Source organism: Phoenix dactylifera, chromosome 3, assembly GCF_051530095.1.
Source record: "Phoenix dactylifera cultivar Ajwa chromosome 3, Ajwa_hap1_PhDact_Kaust_v1.1, whole genome shotgun sequence".
NCBI classification, from domain to species: Eukaryota; Viridiplantae; Streptophyta; class Magnoliopsida; order Arecales; family Arecaceae; genus Phoenix; species Phoenix dactylifera.
In genome coordinates this window covers 2725445-2738616 of record NC_143192.1, presented here as the reverse complement: position 1 = coordinate 2738616, position 13172 = coordinate 2725445, and the positions used below count along the sequence as shown (strand labels likewise).

At 34.5% G+C, this 13172-nt stretch overlaps 1 protein-coding gene across 2 annotated transcripts in view; it reads right to left on the bottom strand.

The window, feature by feature from the left end:
* Positions 1 to 9474, bottom strand: part of ATGRIP (Golgi-localized GRIP domain-containing protein) — a 32492-nt gene extending 23018 nt beyond the window's left edge. The window contains exons 1-5 of one of the 2 annotated variants that reach the window (XM_008791142.6): positions 9252 to 9474; positions 7855 to 8387; positions 6694 to 6809; positions 4324 to 4493; positions 2310 to 2403 (exon numbers count right to left, since the gene is read on the bottom strand). In XM_008791142.6, coding sequence (XP_008789364.4) covers positions 2310 to 2403; positions 4324 to 4493; positions 6694 to 6809; positions 7855 to 8365 — 891 coding nt within the window. In that variant the 5' untranslated portion in view covers positions 8366 to 8387; positions 9252 to 9474. Of the gene's footprint in view, positions 1 to 2309; positions 2404 to 4323; positions 4494 to 6693; positions 6824 to 7854; positions 8388 to 9251 lie in introns of those variants that run through there. The other variant, XM_008791143.6, reaches the window with a different exon arrangement.
* Between the last annotated feature and the right edge of the window lie 3698 nt (positions 9475 to 13172).

The window sequence follows — 13172 nt, the reverse complement described above, 5'->3', positions numbered from 1 at the left end:
AAATTATTTAGATTAAAATATCAAAATAAATAATTTATAAATTTTTTGATACTAAAAGTACTTTCTCAGTTCGGTTACTAAATAGATGTTAAAGTTTCACAGCATTTCAAAAATATACTTACTAAACAGCAAAAGTCTTTTTATTAAAAGCTCTACTACCAAAAATTTACAGACAAAAGCTCTACTACCTACAGCAATGCCAAATGGGGGCTTTGTTGTATCTGATTATGGATAAACTATATGTTACTTTGAGTTAAAAATCTGCCATGAAGTGAATACTTCCATAAGTAGACCTACATTAGGACATTCTCATATTGATTGTAATATATGTAAAATAGTTCATATACACGAATATCATTATAGTTGATAAGTTAGTTGTTGTTTTTTTTTTCATTTTTACCTTCTTATTTTAATTGAAGATATGTGAGTCATAGTTTTAAACCCAGGGTTTCATGCGTTATGACGTAGATGATTATTCATGGCATTTCTTGGTGAGAAGTTGCTTAAATATGGGTGGCAAATGGTCAAATTCGTGGTATGCTAAGACAGGAGTATCTAACCATGATAGTCAACCCAGACCCAACCCACCTAACAAACAAGTCAAAGCCTTAAATCTAAAGGCAGACATGGACATAAAACACATACTCAGTAAAGCAACATCTAACCCTTTTGCATGCTAACCCACCAAAACAGACCAAAATCTAGAAGGATGAAAAAGAAAGGCCATGCTAGTAGGGTAGCTATAGCTATCACCTCTTCCGCACAATGACAACCATCAAAAAGTGACATGAAGAGTAGAAGCCATCTTCCTCTTTTTTTGCATCATTGTACTCAATCTCTTTGCCAGATTTTTGATGTATTCAAAAAATAGATTGATGGTGAGAAACAAGCTACACCATCTTGGTACCGGACCCCATAACGGTGCCACCTTGTTACTATGTTGGTATGCCTAGTGCAAACGCCGGTTCGGCATACGGAATGTCAGTACGCCCCCAGTATCACGTACCGATATCGAACTGGTATGTACGGTACACCCCATACCGTCTGGTTCGATATAGTATGGTGGACCTTGGTGAGAAGTATCATGCCCATGGAGATGAGTAAAAGAATTTAATAAAGATAGCAATGCTGAGAGGTTCAAAGAGGTGAAGATTGGGAAGAATACATACCCGAGAAGGAGATGGAAATGAAAGTGACAATTCTGGAATTGGAAAGGAATATTTCAGCAGTTATCTCACTTTCGCTAATAGAGAAGTAATTGGAGTAGGACATGAATGATGGTAAAGCACGTGGTGATCCGAGTAAAATATGTAGTGATCTGTTTTTGTCTCCCCTTTGTTTTAATGTTTTAAATTGTTATTTAGGCTTTTTTCATGTTTTTTTAGGTCATAAATCAAGATTGGTTTTGATTTTTTTCCTTTTGTTTTATTTTTTTAATTGTTCTTTTTTTTATTTTCTTCAATGTTTTAAATATTAGTGGGACAACAGGGTGATGGATGGGGCACCATCTCGAGTGTTGGAACAAGACAAGTCAGGAAATGGATAGAGGTGGGATAGGACCTCCACCATCCCAAATGTCAAGATGCAGGGTGTATTGTCCACAATATTAAAACTCAGATTCCTCTTTTTCTCCCTTCCTCCTCTCCCATTTTGAATGCCAACAACAAGGTGCTTTTTCTATGTTTCCAGGTTAGAATCAATCATTACCAAATAGTTTTGATCCCTACCTTGCTAGGTACCAAACGATACCAACCAAGTGGCCTAATATGGAAGAGATTGAGGTCTCAAGTGTGCCCCAAAATGCAGTCAACCGCCAATCTTATCCATAACCCAGTGTGGTAGCACTGACAGGGTTTTAGATGAATTACATTAACAGCTAAAATTTGGTGACATGATGATAAGCAAACTAATAGTGCGTCATGTTGTAACAACTGATTTACGTGCTGATCAGCAAAGCACAATGCCAACAATATGCACTAGGCTAGTGCCTCATGGCATGTGGTAACAATACAATACTGATTATGTGCTAGCACTAAAGCATGCTATTGTGGCGGTATGTGTCAAGCCCTATCACGAAATGACAAAACATGGCACAGTATTTCCATGCCAATGCCATACCTGCACACTATCAGCACATAATACACTTCAATTCTTGGCTATATTAGTGGTTCAAAGAACGGGATTCCACATAATTCAATGTTGTTGCAACAAATGAGATGCTATGTTAGTGATGCATCAATATTGTTGCAGCAAAAGCATTATGATAGGAATCATATGGTTTTAATGAAGATATTAACAGCATAAAGTACCTGCTCCTTCTCAAGCAAGGACTGCTGTAAGCCTTCAAGGGCATTCTCCTTGGCTTCCAATGTAAGACGCATTTCCTCAATGTTATCACGATGTCTGCAAATTACTTATATCAATAGAAGTGTAAAAGCATCTTATAATCTAGAGGCTCTAAACAGAAGCTGTAACTATAGAAAAGGGGATAGGGACTTGCATAAACACAGCGTTGGTTACCGCCAACATATTTTGTCGCTAGGATGCAAATTATATATGTCGCAAGATACCATTTTTAAGTTGAAAATATAATATGAAGTGAAGTAATGCTAAAATAGCAACATGTCTTCTGCTAAATATCAGCTCATATATGTCCATCAAAATGATGCATAGCAGTTCACTGCCTGAAAGGAACAAAATAAGTAAACACAATGAAATTCTTGTAACATGCAACAGCTAAAATAAGTATGGCCAACTTTAGACAGTTTGAGAGACATCATGAAATAATAGAAAATTTGAGGGCAAGAAACAGAAAGGATAAGTTCGTTTAACCTATGGCTCCTAGCCATCAAATCATCTGGTTTCTTGGCTTCCCTATTACTATGCTATTTAATCTTACCACAATCAGCTTGAACCTCAATCTAGTGAGGCTGCAATCAGTATTCCAGAACCTTTCTGATATCTTCTAGGCAAGTTCTCACTCTAGCAAGGGCATGCTAGTCAGAGTAAGTTCAGTTACTAGAAGTACCTATATTCAATGTAGTGCTTCCTTCAACAAGTTTTGTGCCACTGTTAAATTATATATGCAACATCTTGGTAAATAAGTAAACCACCACGGTTATAGGAAAACTTTTCATGGATCATCACACAAAAAGTTCAAATTGTTCAAAAGTAATATCTGACTTTGAATAAAATCTGCATCTTTAATGAGTTTATTTACCAGGACCATACTACTAATATATGGTGTCAATATCAGTTCAATTCAACTTAGCTATGGATATGGATATTTCTATCGAAAGTGGATCTCAAAATGGAACTTAGATAAATCTCACTTGTCCAGAATACCAGATCACTTAGAGGAGGCACAACTAGCTCAACATGTAAATTTGAGTTCAAACCCTGTGCATTGTGTAAGTTCTCCATGGTGGAATCTTCTGACTATCACAAACCCAAAAGGCTGAGAAGAACCCCATGAAGCCAAGGGACAGCCTGGAGCAGGGCATCTCGTCCATCGTCCATTATCAGTCAAGCTTCTTCCAGCCAAACATATTCTCCAAGCCACTGAATATGAACTCTCGTGTATTAAATCACAAATAAGTTCATTTTAGATATAGTTGGATATTATAAACCAACGATGAGCCTAGAACAGATATCAAAATCATTGTAAATAGAAAGGAGACTAGCAATAGCATGAAACATAACAGGCAGCACCTCATGCTCCAAAGTGGTATTTAATACTAAAAGGGCCTAGGATATTCTTTTTCATAAATTGGTACATATTTTTCATAAATTGGCATATACTACTTTTGGCATATAGTATCATCATCTATTATACAAGGACACTGAGTGTTGATTCATTTTCATATTATCCCACTTGCAACATCTCAATCTTCAACATGGTTCATCTAAACTTACGGAAGATGTTGAAGGTTGTCAGTAGATTGATTTTTAATAAATAGGGTCAATTATGTTATACATAATGAATATTGTCTATTATGTTGCTCATATTCCTTGGTGTCAAGGGTACAACCTCAAATGTTATTTAAGAGTTTGGTTCAAACTGATTAGCAAAGATTATCATTTTCTGATGACATGTTATAAGTATTTGCTTCCCTCCAACTTCTAAGCTTTCCTAGGATAACTTTATTTAAGTTTTTGTTTTATTTTTTTTAGTTATGCAGTGTTTCTGTCCAGCCTATCTTGAAACTTGAAAGTAACCAAAATGTTGCATACCATGATTTTCAAAAGTTACTTTCTTTATCAGAAACACTACAGATGGTACACTTATTTTTGTTTGAACTACAATTACATGAGAGGGATTACTTATTGTTTGCTGTCCGTAATTGTTGCCTTTCAGCATCCATTGATCGCAATGCTTCATTGGCTTGTTGGCGAGTGCGTTCCAATTCTTGTTGTGCCAATGCTTGCTGAGATGAAGCTTGCTCAGCCTTAATATTAACATCGTTGAAGCGAGCTTCTAGGTCATCTTTTTCCTGAAAAAAATAAATTAAAAACAAAACATCAAATCAGGGCGCTGTCCTGAATTTGAGGAAATTACAATTATAAAAAGCAACAACAAGAAGGTAGAGTATACATTCCTCGAAAGATCGAGATGGCTTGTATATGCATATGTAATAATTAAAAATTTAAAACTAATTATGAAGGACAATGAAAATTTAGAATATATAAACGGGTCCATTTGGATGGTGAAGTGTTCTTTGTTTGGTTAATTACACTCAAAAGATAAAGGGAGGACCATGCAGCAACAAACTCATTATGAGAGGAAGTATTGATCTACTTGTCACACCCCTGACCCAAAATCAAAAACCAGAGACATGGCAACCGCCTCATACTCATATGGCATTGCCCTACAAGCATGCAAGGCATCCAATATGTAATTAAATCAATATAAACATAATAGTATAATAAATCCAACATAGACAGTGGATAAAATCAGAGCACCTAAATTTTCAAATTCAATAATTAACAAGTCCAAAAATTAACAAGAAATACAAGAAATTTGTTCAAAAGAATCTAACTTCAACGACTCTCCAAATGTTCAATATAATCGAAGAAGGAAAGCTGCAAAATAGCTATGAAAACTATACTAAAAAATAAAAACTAGTTCTAACTTCTAAGCCACATTAACTATTATGTTCTTTCATCTTGTCACACTCATACAATGGTGCCCTATCAGCCACTAATTCTTAAGATGCATAAAGAAAGAAAAGATCAAATAATGAGAAGTATGCTCAAATATTTATATTCTTAAGAACAAATTAAGAGTTCATATTTCAAGTCAACAACCTATGAAACTACGACCACATTTATATCCTATGGCAAGGCCAGAGAACAAGATTTATACCCTGGAGAGTGGGCTAGAATGCCATATTTATATCCTATGAAGTGGGCCCAAGTACCGCATTTATACACTATGGAATGGGCCAGAATAGTGTAAGTTTTGGAACATTCAAAGTGCCAACATATAACTCTCATTGGCAAGGTCCAAACATAATCAGGCCAAGAGTCAAAAATTTGAAAAATATTAAAGGTCATAAATAATATAGATGGAAAATTCTAAAACAAAAAATTCATATTTAACAAAAGATGTCTAAACAAAAATACGCATAAAATTTTGCAACAAAAGCAGTTGTACTTTAATTTATGAATTTATTTTCCATACAAAAGCTTATGGTGACTCATTATTTACATAACAAAGAAAGGTTTATTTACATAGAACTGAAGATTAGCATCAGTGTTACTCATTATTTTTAGTGTTGCTCATTATTTTTAGTACTACCAATAACATGAGCTTCTAATAGGACCAACAAATGCATATTAAGGCAAAAATGTGTTCTTCATAGGTAACCACTATTACACGTCCTAAAGCTTTTATAATAAACTTTAAGCAATGAGTTATTTACAGTAGTTGGCTTCCATAACAAAGGGACACATAAATAGAAGAGAAATATAACCTAGATCAAGAGAAAGGAAAGGAACAATATATGAATGATTCTTCCCCTATTTCTAAGGTATCAGCCACTATAATGTGCAGAATTTAATTCTTTTCCCTTTCTCGGCCATAAGACACCTAGAGGAGAATCATGACCTTCTCCAAGAATTATGACTTTCTTGTATGTTTATTTTTTACAAGAATTTTCAAGAAGATCCCTCTCACTAGGAGATAAAATACTGGAGTTAGGACTCTCCAAGGGGAACATTTTAGTGTTATTACTTCATTATTTAGACAAAGATTGAACTGTACAAATTTTTCTATGTATCTTCATCTTCTTATCTCTTAACTAATTCTTGTAAAATTAGTATCTCTTAACTAATTCTTTTAGAATTAGTCAGAGACTAACCATTATAAGTCAAGGATTTGACCCCAAAGAAATTTTATGTATGATATGAACTTATTTCAGATCTATGTTTCTTTTTTAAAATATGGACCAAAATTTCAGCACACAAATTATTGTAGTTCAGATTAAAGGTTATTCTACATTATTCTCACTTCAAAAATCAGCACTAATGGTACACTTTGTAATGTCATTCAAAACAACTCTTGGTGACCCCATAGATGCCTACAGATTCCCATGTGGATGCAAGAGCATTTTAATGTACGCAAGATAAAAGAGGAGAAAAGAACAAACGCTAAAACTAAAAAACAAATAAGAATCTGTTTAAACTGTTCACCTTCTGCAACTCTTGTATACGTTGTTTTGCACGTTTGTGAAGCCTTCCAAACTTGGAGTCCAGTTCAACATACTTATCATCACGCTCTTTTATTTCCTGTTCCATCTTCTTTTGAGCTACAAAAATGAAACTAAATAATGGTTTAAGATTTCAAAGGGAGTTTAAGAAAGAAAGTGATACACCATGCCATACAAATGCTCTCACAAAGATAAACAAACTGATTATAATTTTTAATTATAAAACCATGACAAAGCAGATCTTATGGAAACATCTTATAATTATTGACTCGGATTTAAGATTGGCTATCATAAGGCTCAACAGTTGACCATTTAAGGACATTTCCACCACTAAAGGATTCTCTGCACTATGGGATCTTATAGACATTAATAGCAGGACTTTTTTCTTATAATCTCATCTTGTAGCGAGACAAATAAAAATTAATAGTTGTCTTCCAAAAGTCTATCTCTTTTCAATTTCATCATTTCCTCTGATTCTGTGATGCAGCCCGAGGATTAGAGACAGCTCGAGAAGGGTTTGTGAAGAATGTCACGGTTTCAAGTTAGGTTAATCTATGGATGCTGTCTAGAAATTTTTATTTGGCACATCCCAAATTGAGCGCTGCAGCCAATAGCCTAGAGCTTTCTACATTACATATCAAAGTTGTCAAAGAGAGGACCGTAGAGCTTTTCAGAAATTTCTGCATGTAGCTTTGCTATTATTTGTTGTAATGATAATGAGAATAGGCCAAAATAGTCATATCATCAACCAGGTTCATGCTAGATACAAAACGAAATTGCTATCATGTAAGTTTGCACGAAAAATAATACTAAAAAAACAGCAAGGACCCATTTTGAGAAAGTAGGTTGTAAGAACACAAATCTTAAGAGAAAGACAAGACTAGAGAGAGAAAGCATCATACCACCGAAGGCCTGAAGAGACCCAAGTTAACGAAATGTCAAACATCAAATTGTGCTGCATACAAGATTTAACTTTTTCCTATTTAATATTACTAGCATTGCAACAAAAGATGAGTAAACATTCGAATAATGGATTGTTAATTTTAAGATGTCAAACAAGCAATTGAATCAGAAGTAAATGAAGAAAGCAATACAGATCAAGATAAGCAGTTTGTGAATTTGTTATTAAGAAAAAACAACTAACCTTCAACAAGCTTTGCAGTAAGCTCTTGAACCTTTCCATCAGCCTCAGAATATGACATCCTGAGATGCTCCAGAGCATTATCTGCTGCCTTTTGGGTTTCTTTGTGCTCTTGAATTTCCTTATTCAAACACTTTATCTGTTCATGTAGGCGGTTCACTTGTTCAGAAGCCTCTTTATCTTCACCATTTTCACTGTTTTGCTTACAAGCATCGTTTGACCTAAGAATCTCTGACTTGAGGTCTCCAAAATGAGCCTTCAAGTACTCATTCTGTAATCTGAGCTCAATAACCATTTGTGTGAGTTGGTCATGGGTTTCATCAGGGCTAGCATTATCTTCATGAATACCATTTTCCACATTGAAATTTGCAGCAGAACCATCTATCTTGTTGGATACATCACCAAACTGCTCTGATGAACCATCTATTTTTGCAGCAGCATCCTCCAGACCTTCCACTTTTTCACCAATCCTCTCTTCATTACTGGAGATGGCTGTGTTCTCCCCAGTAGCCATTGTAAATTATATTGATTTGAGCCTATACAAAGGCAAAAATGAAAGCTTACCACTGACACAAGCAGCTTAAGCACTGATGCAGCAAGGCATAACAATCTAAACTAAAAATAGAATGTGATTTCATATTCCAGTTATTATAAAATAGTCAAACAAATAATGAAGCTTTTGCAACTATGCGTTACCATCATTGGCTGTTTCACGAGTAATTAAACAAATAATCAAAACCAGCTATTTCTGCAACAAATTCTACCCCGAAATTCAAGAAATCAACACATACTCCAGAACATACAAGCAAACTCCAATCCACTTCCTTCATCACGCTAGTCAAGTGATCGACGAAATGTAGCTTAATTTCATCTATCCAGCTCTAGTTACATCCAAGAACTAGACATAAAATTTCAAAAACTTCCTCCCCCTTCCTTCTTTTATTCAGAAGATCGGCTCACTATTGGGATCTGAGTAAAGACTTTACACTACCATACATGCTGATTGTTAACGCCCGAATTAACTTACAATGCATCAAACCCTTGTCTCAAGATCTGAAATTTCGCAATCTATTAATATTCTTGGAAAATTCTACAAATGTATGACTCAATCTTTCACCCTTTTATCTATTATCCCTCCCTAAAACCCTCATTACTTGTCATGCCAGCGAATATCAAACAAGAACTACCGTTACGGAATCGAGTCCCCAACAACCAAGACTGGATCCCTCCCACTATAAGAAAATTCACCCCAACATTACCGATTCTTCCTAACAAGATTAGTCTGCCGATGAATAGTACTCCTAATATCAAAATACCTCGGATCCAATGCCCAGATCTTGCAATTTAAAAAAAAAAATCAGGTTGGAAAGATCTGAATCGGGTCGAAAGGGAATCCTGACCTGATCAAGAACGACGCGATCCGAGGTATGAGAGCTCGGAGGGAGAAAGAAAGGAAGAAAAGAGGGTTTTAACTATTTTTCTTCGCTTCTTCTTCTTCTCCTTCGGTGGTCGGTAGACGGGAAAAATTTGGAGTTTCGGATCGGAGATGGACCTCCGAGGTGGCAGAGAGGTGCGACTTAGGAAAATAACTAGGGATATTTTAGCCTTTTGAAAGAATATTCTGAGACCTTGATGCGGAGACGGTAACGTAACGGCCTCATCTGTCAACCGGAGATAAATAAATAAATAAATAAGTAGCAAACATATAAGTGTAATATACGTTTCAGGGAAAAAAAAATAATTAATACTTATTAGTTTGTATCTAAGCAAAAAAGAAAAATTAGAAAATAAGTAATAGATATGAAACATAAAATTAAAAAATAAAATATAAGATATATAAATATGAACTAAAGATCCTAATTTACTTAACGTCGATTATGAGTAGGACTATTCAGATTTGACTTGAAATATAATTGTCAGAGAATATAGATGAGGAGTCTATAATTGAGATGAGGATGGAGAAAAAAAAGAGAAAAAGTGAATATTTTTTTTCCTTTTGTCATAGTTAAGAAAAATTAGGAAATGATTTAATTGATATTGGTTTATTGTGATTTTTTATTTTCTCATCTTAGAGAAAATAAACCTAGATTCATCAAATTGTTCATTATGATATATTTCTTTCTTGAGTTGTAACTAAGTTTTCTTCCTTATCTAGGAAATTATTTTCTTCGCATATTTGTTGGATGATTGTATATGTATTCTAGAAAAGTGAAATAATATACTTGGTGCAAAAAATAATAAATAGAATCTATAACAAATATTCTCATACTTTAAAATTGATATAAATTAGTATATGCAAATACATACACACAAATGATAGAATACATTATATTACTACTACCTATGATCAACATAACTTTTTGTTTTACTCTTTTTGTCAAATAACAGACACAATGAAATAGAAAAATCAAGCCACTTATGAAAAATGTATTTAACTTTTTTTAAATAGAGAACAAGCATGAAAAATAATTACTTAAAATAGTGGATCCTACCTCGAGTTAAGATATTTGAAGGCAAAAGTTCTATGGATGCTTCATTTTACGAAATTGGCTACATAAGATTGAGATTGAAACTTTTTCCATTATATAGATTTTTTTTTAATTTTAGCATTATATTCCAGTCAATAGATAAAAGAGAAACCAGATACAAGAATGAGAGAGAATTTTCAAGATGTAATAATCTTTTTCAGGATAGCAACAAATTATCATTTAAGTTTGTAAGAAAGTTTTATGAGATTTCATGCCATTTCTTATAAACATTGTACCATTTGGCACATGGTGATCATTCTTCATGGTTTTTAGAATTTCCATCTTATGTCTTAAAACTATCTATATTTTTTCTTACATGTGTTATACTAGTTGGATGTAATACCTCTTAAGAATAAACATGATGACTTGCTTTGCAAATATCAAAACCTCCTCTCATATAATTACAGCCTTTCCTTGACATGTATAATGTTAGTTGGATATATTGTTATCTTTATAACCATAAAGTGGGTGCATGACTCCATATCCTTGCTATCAATGTCACTTTTTGTTTTTATGTAATTATCTTTTAATGGTTACATCACTCACATGCATTACGCATCCTTTATTATACAATAGGAATAAATATGAGAAGTTCAAAATAAACAAAAGTATTGGTTGATGGCAAAAGATGCCAACCTACTAATCAAGTAAAATCTCTTGGTGGATATACCAAAAACTTGGGTTTAAATCTCACCTTCACTAAGATTTGGTGGCTCAGAAATGATCCAAGCAAGGGCATTCAAAAAAAAAAAAAAAACTCGAAATAAGTTATCAAATAAATATAAATACATGATACCTTAATTTTGTAAGATAAGTAACAATATATTATTTAGTCCATGTTGAGCTAACATTGCTCTAGAAGATTAGGCCTCATAATTTCTTTTCGATAACTTCCTCCACGTCTCCCAGCCATACCAACTCATCCCTGCCTCCTCTCACCCTTGCTCCTGCACCACAAGCTCCTCCTGTCCTTAATCTCGCCCTCAACGTACCCATAAGCCCCCTACCTACCTTCAAGACTACATATTTTCTACTCTCCCGTCCACATCCTCCACAGCTTTACCAGCTCATCCGCACTCCTCAGGTACGATTCATTTCTTGTTTTCTTTTCTTTCGTGTTATCGTTTCTCTAACAATCATTTGGCTTTTTTATCTGATCTGTTGTCACACCGATCTTATCACTTACTCTCAAGCCGTGCGTGACCCTCATTAGTGATGCTATGGCAGCTGAAATTCAAGCCTTAAAAGCTAATCACACATCGACCTTTCAATCCCTTTCTTCCGACAAAAAGACCATTGGTTGCAAGTGGGTATTCAAAACTAAGCTTAAGGTTGACGGATCCAGTGAGCATCATAAAACTCGCTTGGTAGTTAAGAGGTACACTCAGATTGAAAAACTTGATTATAAAGACACTTTTGCTCCCGTTGCAAAATTAGTTCTAATATATTATGTTCTTGCCGTCATTATTGGCGACAATTGGTTTTTTCGTCAATTAGATACCAATAATGACTTTTTCTATGGCAATTTGACTGAAGAGGTGTCTGTATACATCCTCTACCAGATTATTTATATTTATGCAAGAGCACCTCATATCGTACAATCTAGGAATGAGATGTAAGTAATTTGATTTAATTTTATTTGAGAAAGCATGATGAAGTCGTTGAATAGGAAACATGAGAGTTAGTTATAATTTCAGAATATAACATTATGCATATTCACATGATTGATTAAAAAAGAGTTCATGATTGATGGCCATAACCCAGCAACTAATGATGAACACGTTTGCTGTCCATGATCCACAAACGAGCATTTCATGATGCGGATTGGTGAACCGATGCAGGAGTACTGGGTTATTGAATTCCTCGTCTCTCTGGCCTTCATCCTCTTAATGATGATGTATAACTGATGGTGATTGGGAATAAGTACTGGGTAATAATTTTGAAGTCCTTGATGATGATGTATAACTGATGTGAGAATAACATTTTGGTCATCCTTCTTCTTCCAGATGACCATTTTAAGAAAGATAAAGTCGTGAGGAGAAAATTGTCGTGTACGAACCATACATAGTGTTAAGCACGTATATGTTTCTCCAAAATGGACAATATCTCTGATTGGGATGCAGTCACTTTTCCGCTTTAACAAATAGCGCTAGGAGGGGCCTACCAAAACTTCCCCGTACGAATCCTTTCTGCCGGAGGTAGTGTTGGAGGGCAGATGTGGGACCCGGAACTTTAATCCCATATCAAAAGAGTAGCGAAAAGAATTGTGCCTTATAAAGAGGGGCCACCCCTTTCCTTTCAGAGGGTCCTTTTAAGAAGGACAAAGCCGTGAAGAAAAAATTGTCGTGCACGAACCACGTATGGTGTTAAGCACGTGCGTGCTCCCCAAAACATACAATATCTTTGGTCGAGATGCAGTCACTTTTTCGTTCTAACAGTATGCTTAAATGATTTGTCTGGAATTGATAGCGCTCTCTGATGAACTATTCTGCCTTCTCATTCATTTGATATATTCATCGGTACATTAATTTGCTGCCGATGACGTACATTAATTTGGCATCATGCCAATAAGTCTAAAAAAAAAGTTTATCCTAATGCTACAATTTTCTTTTTAAAAAATTATTACTTAATTTTATTGTTTAATTTTTTATTAAATATTGTTTATGTATCATGTACCTTTCTAGTTTCGCTTAGTTACTTTTTGTTATATATTTTGAATTTTGGTAGACTAGATGAAATCCTCTAACATACAAATATAAATATATGTTTTAAATGAGTAAGGTCCACCATTTT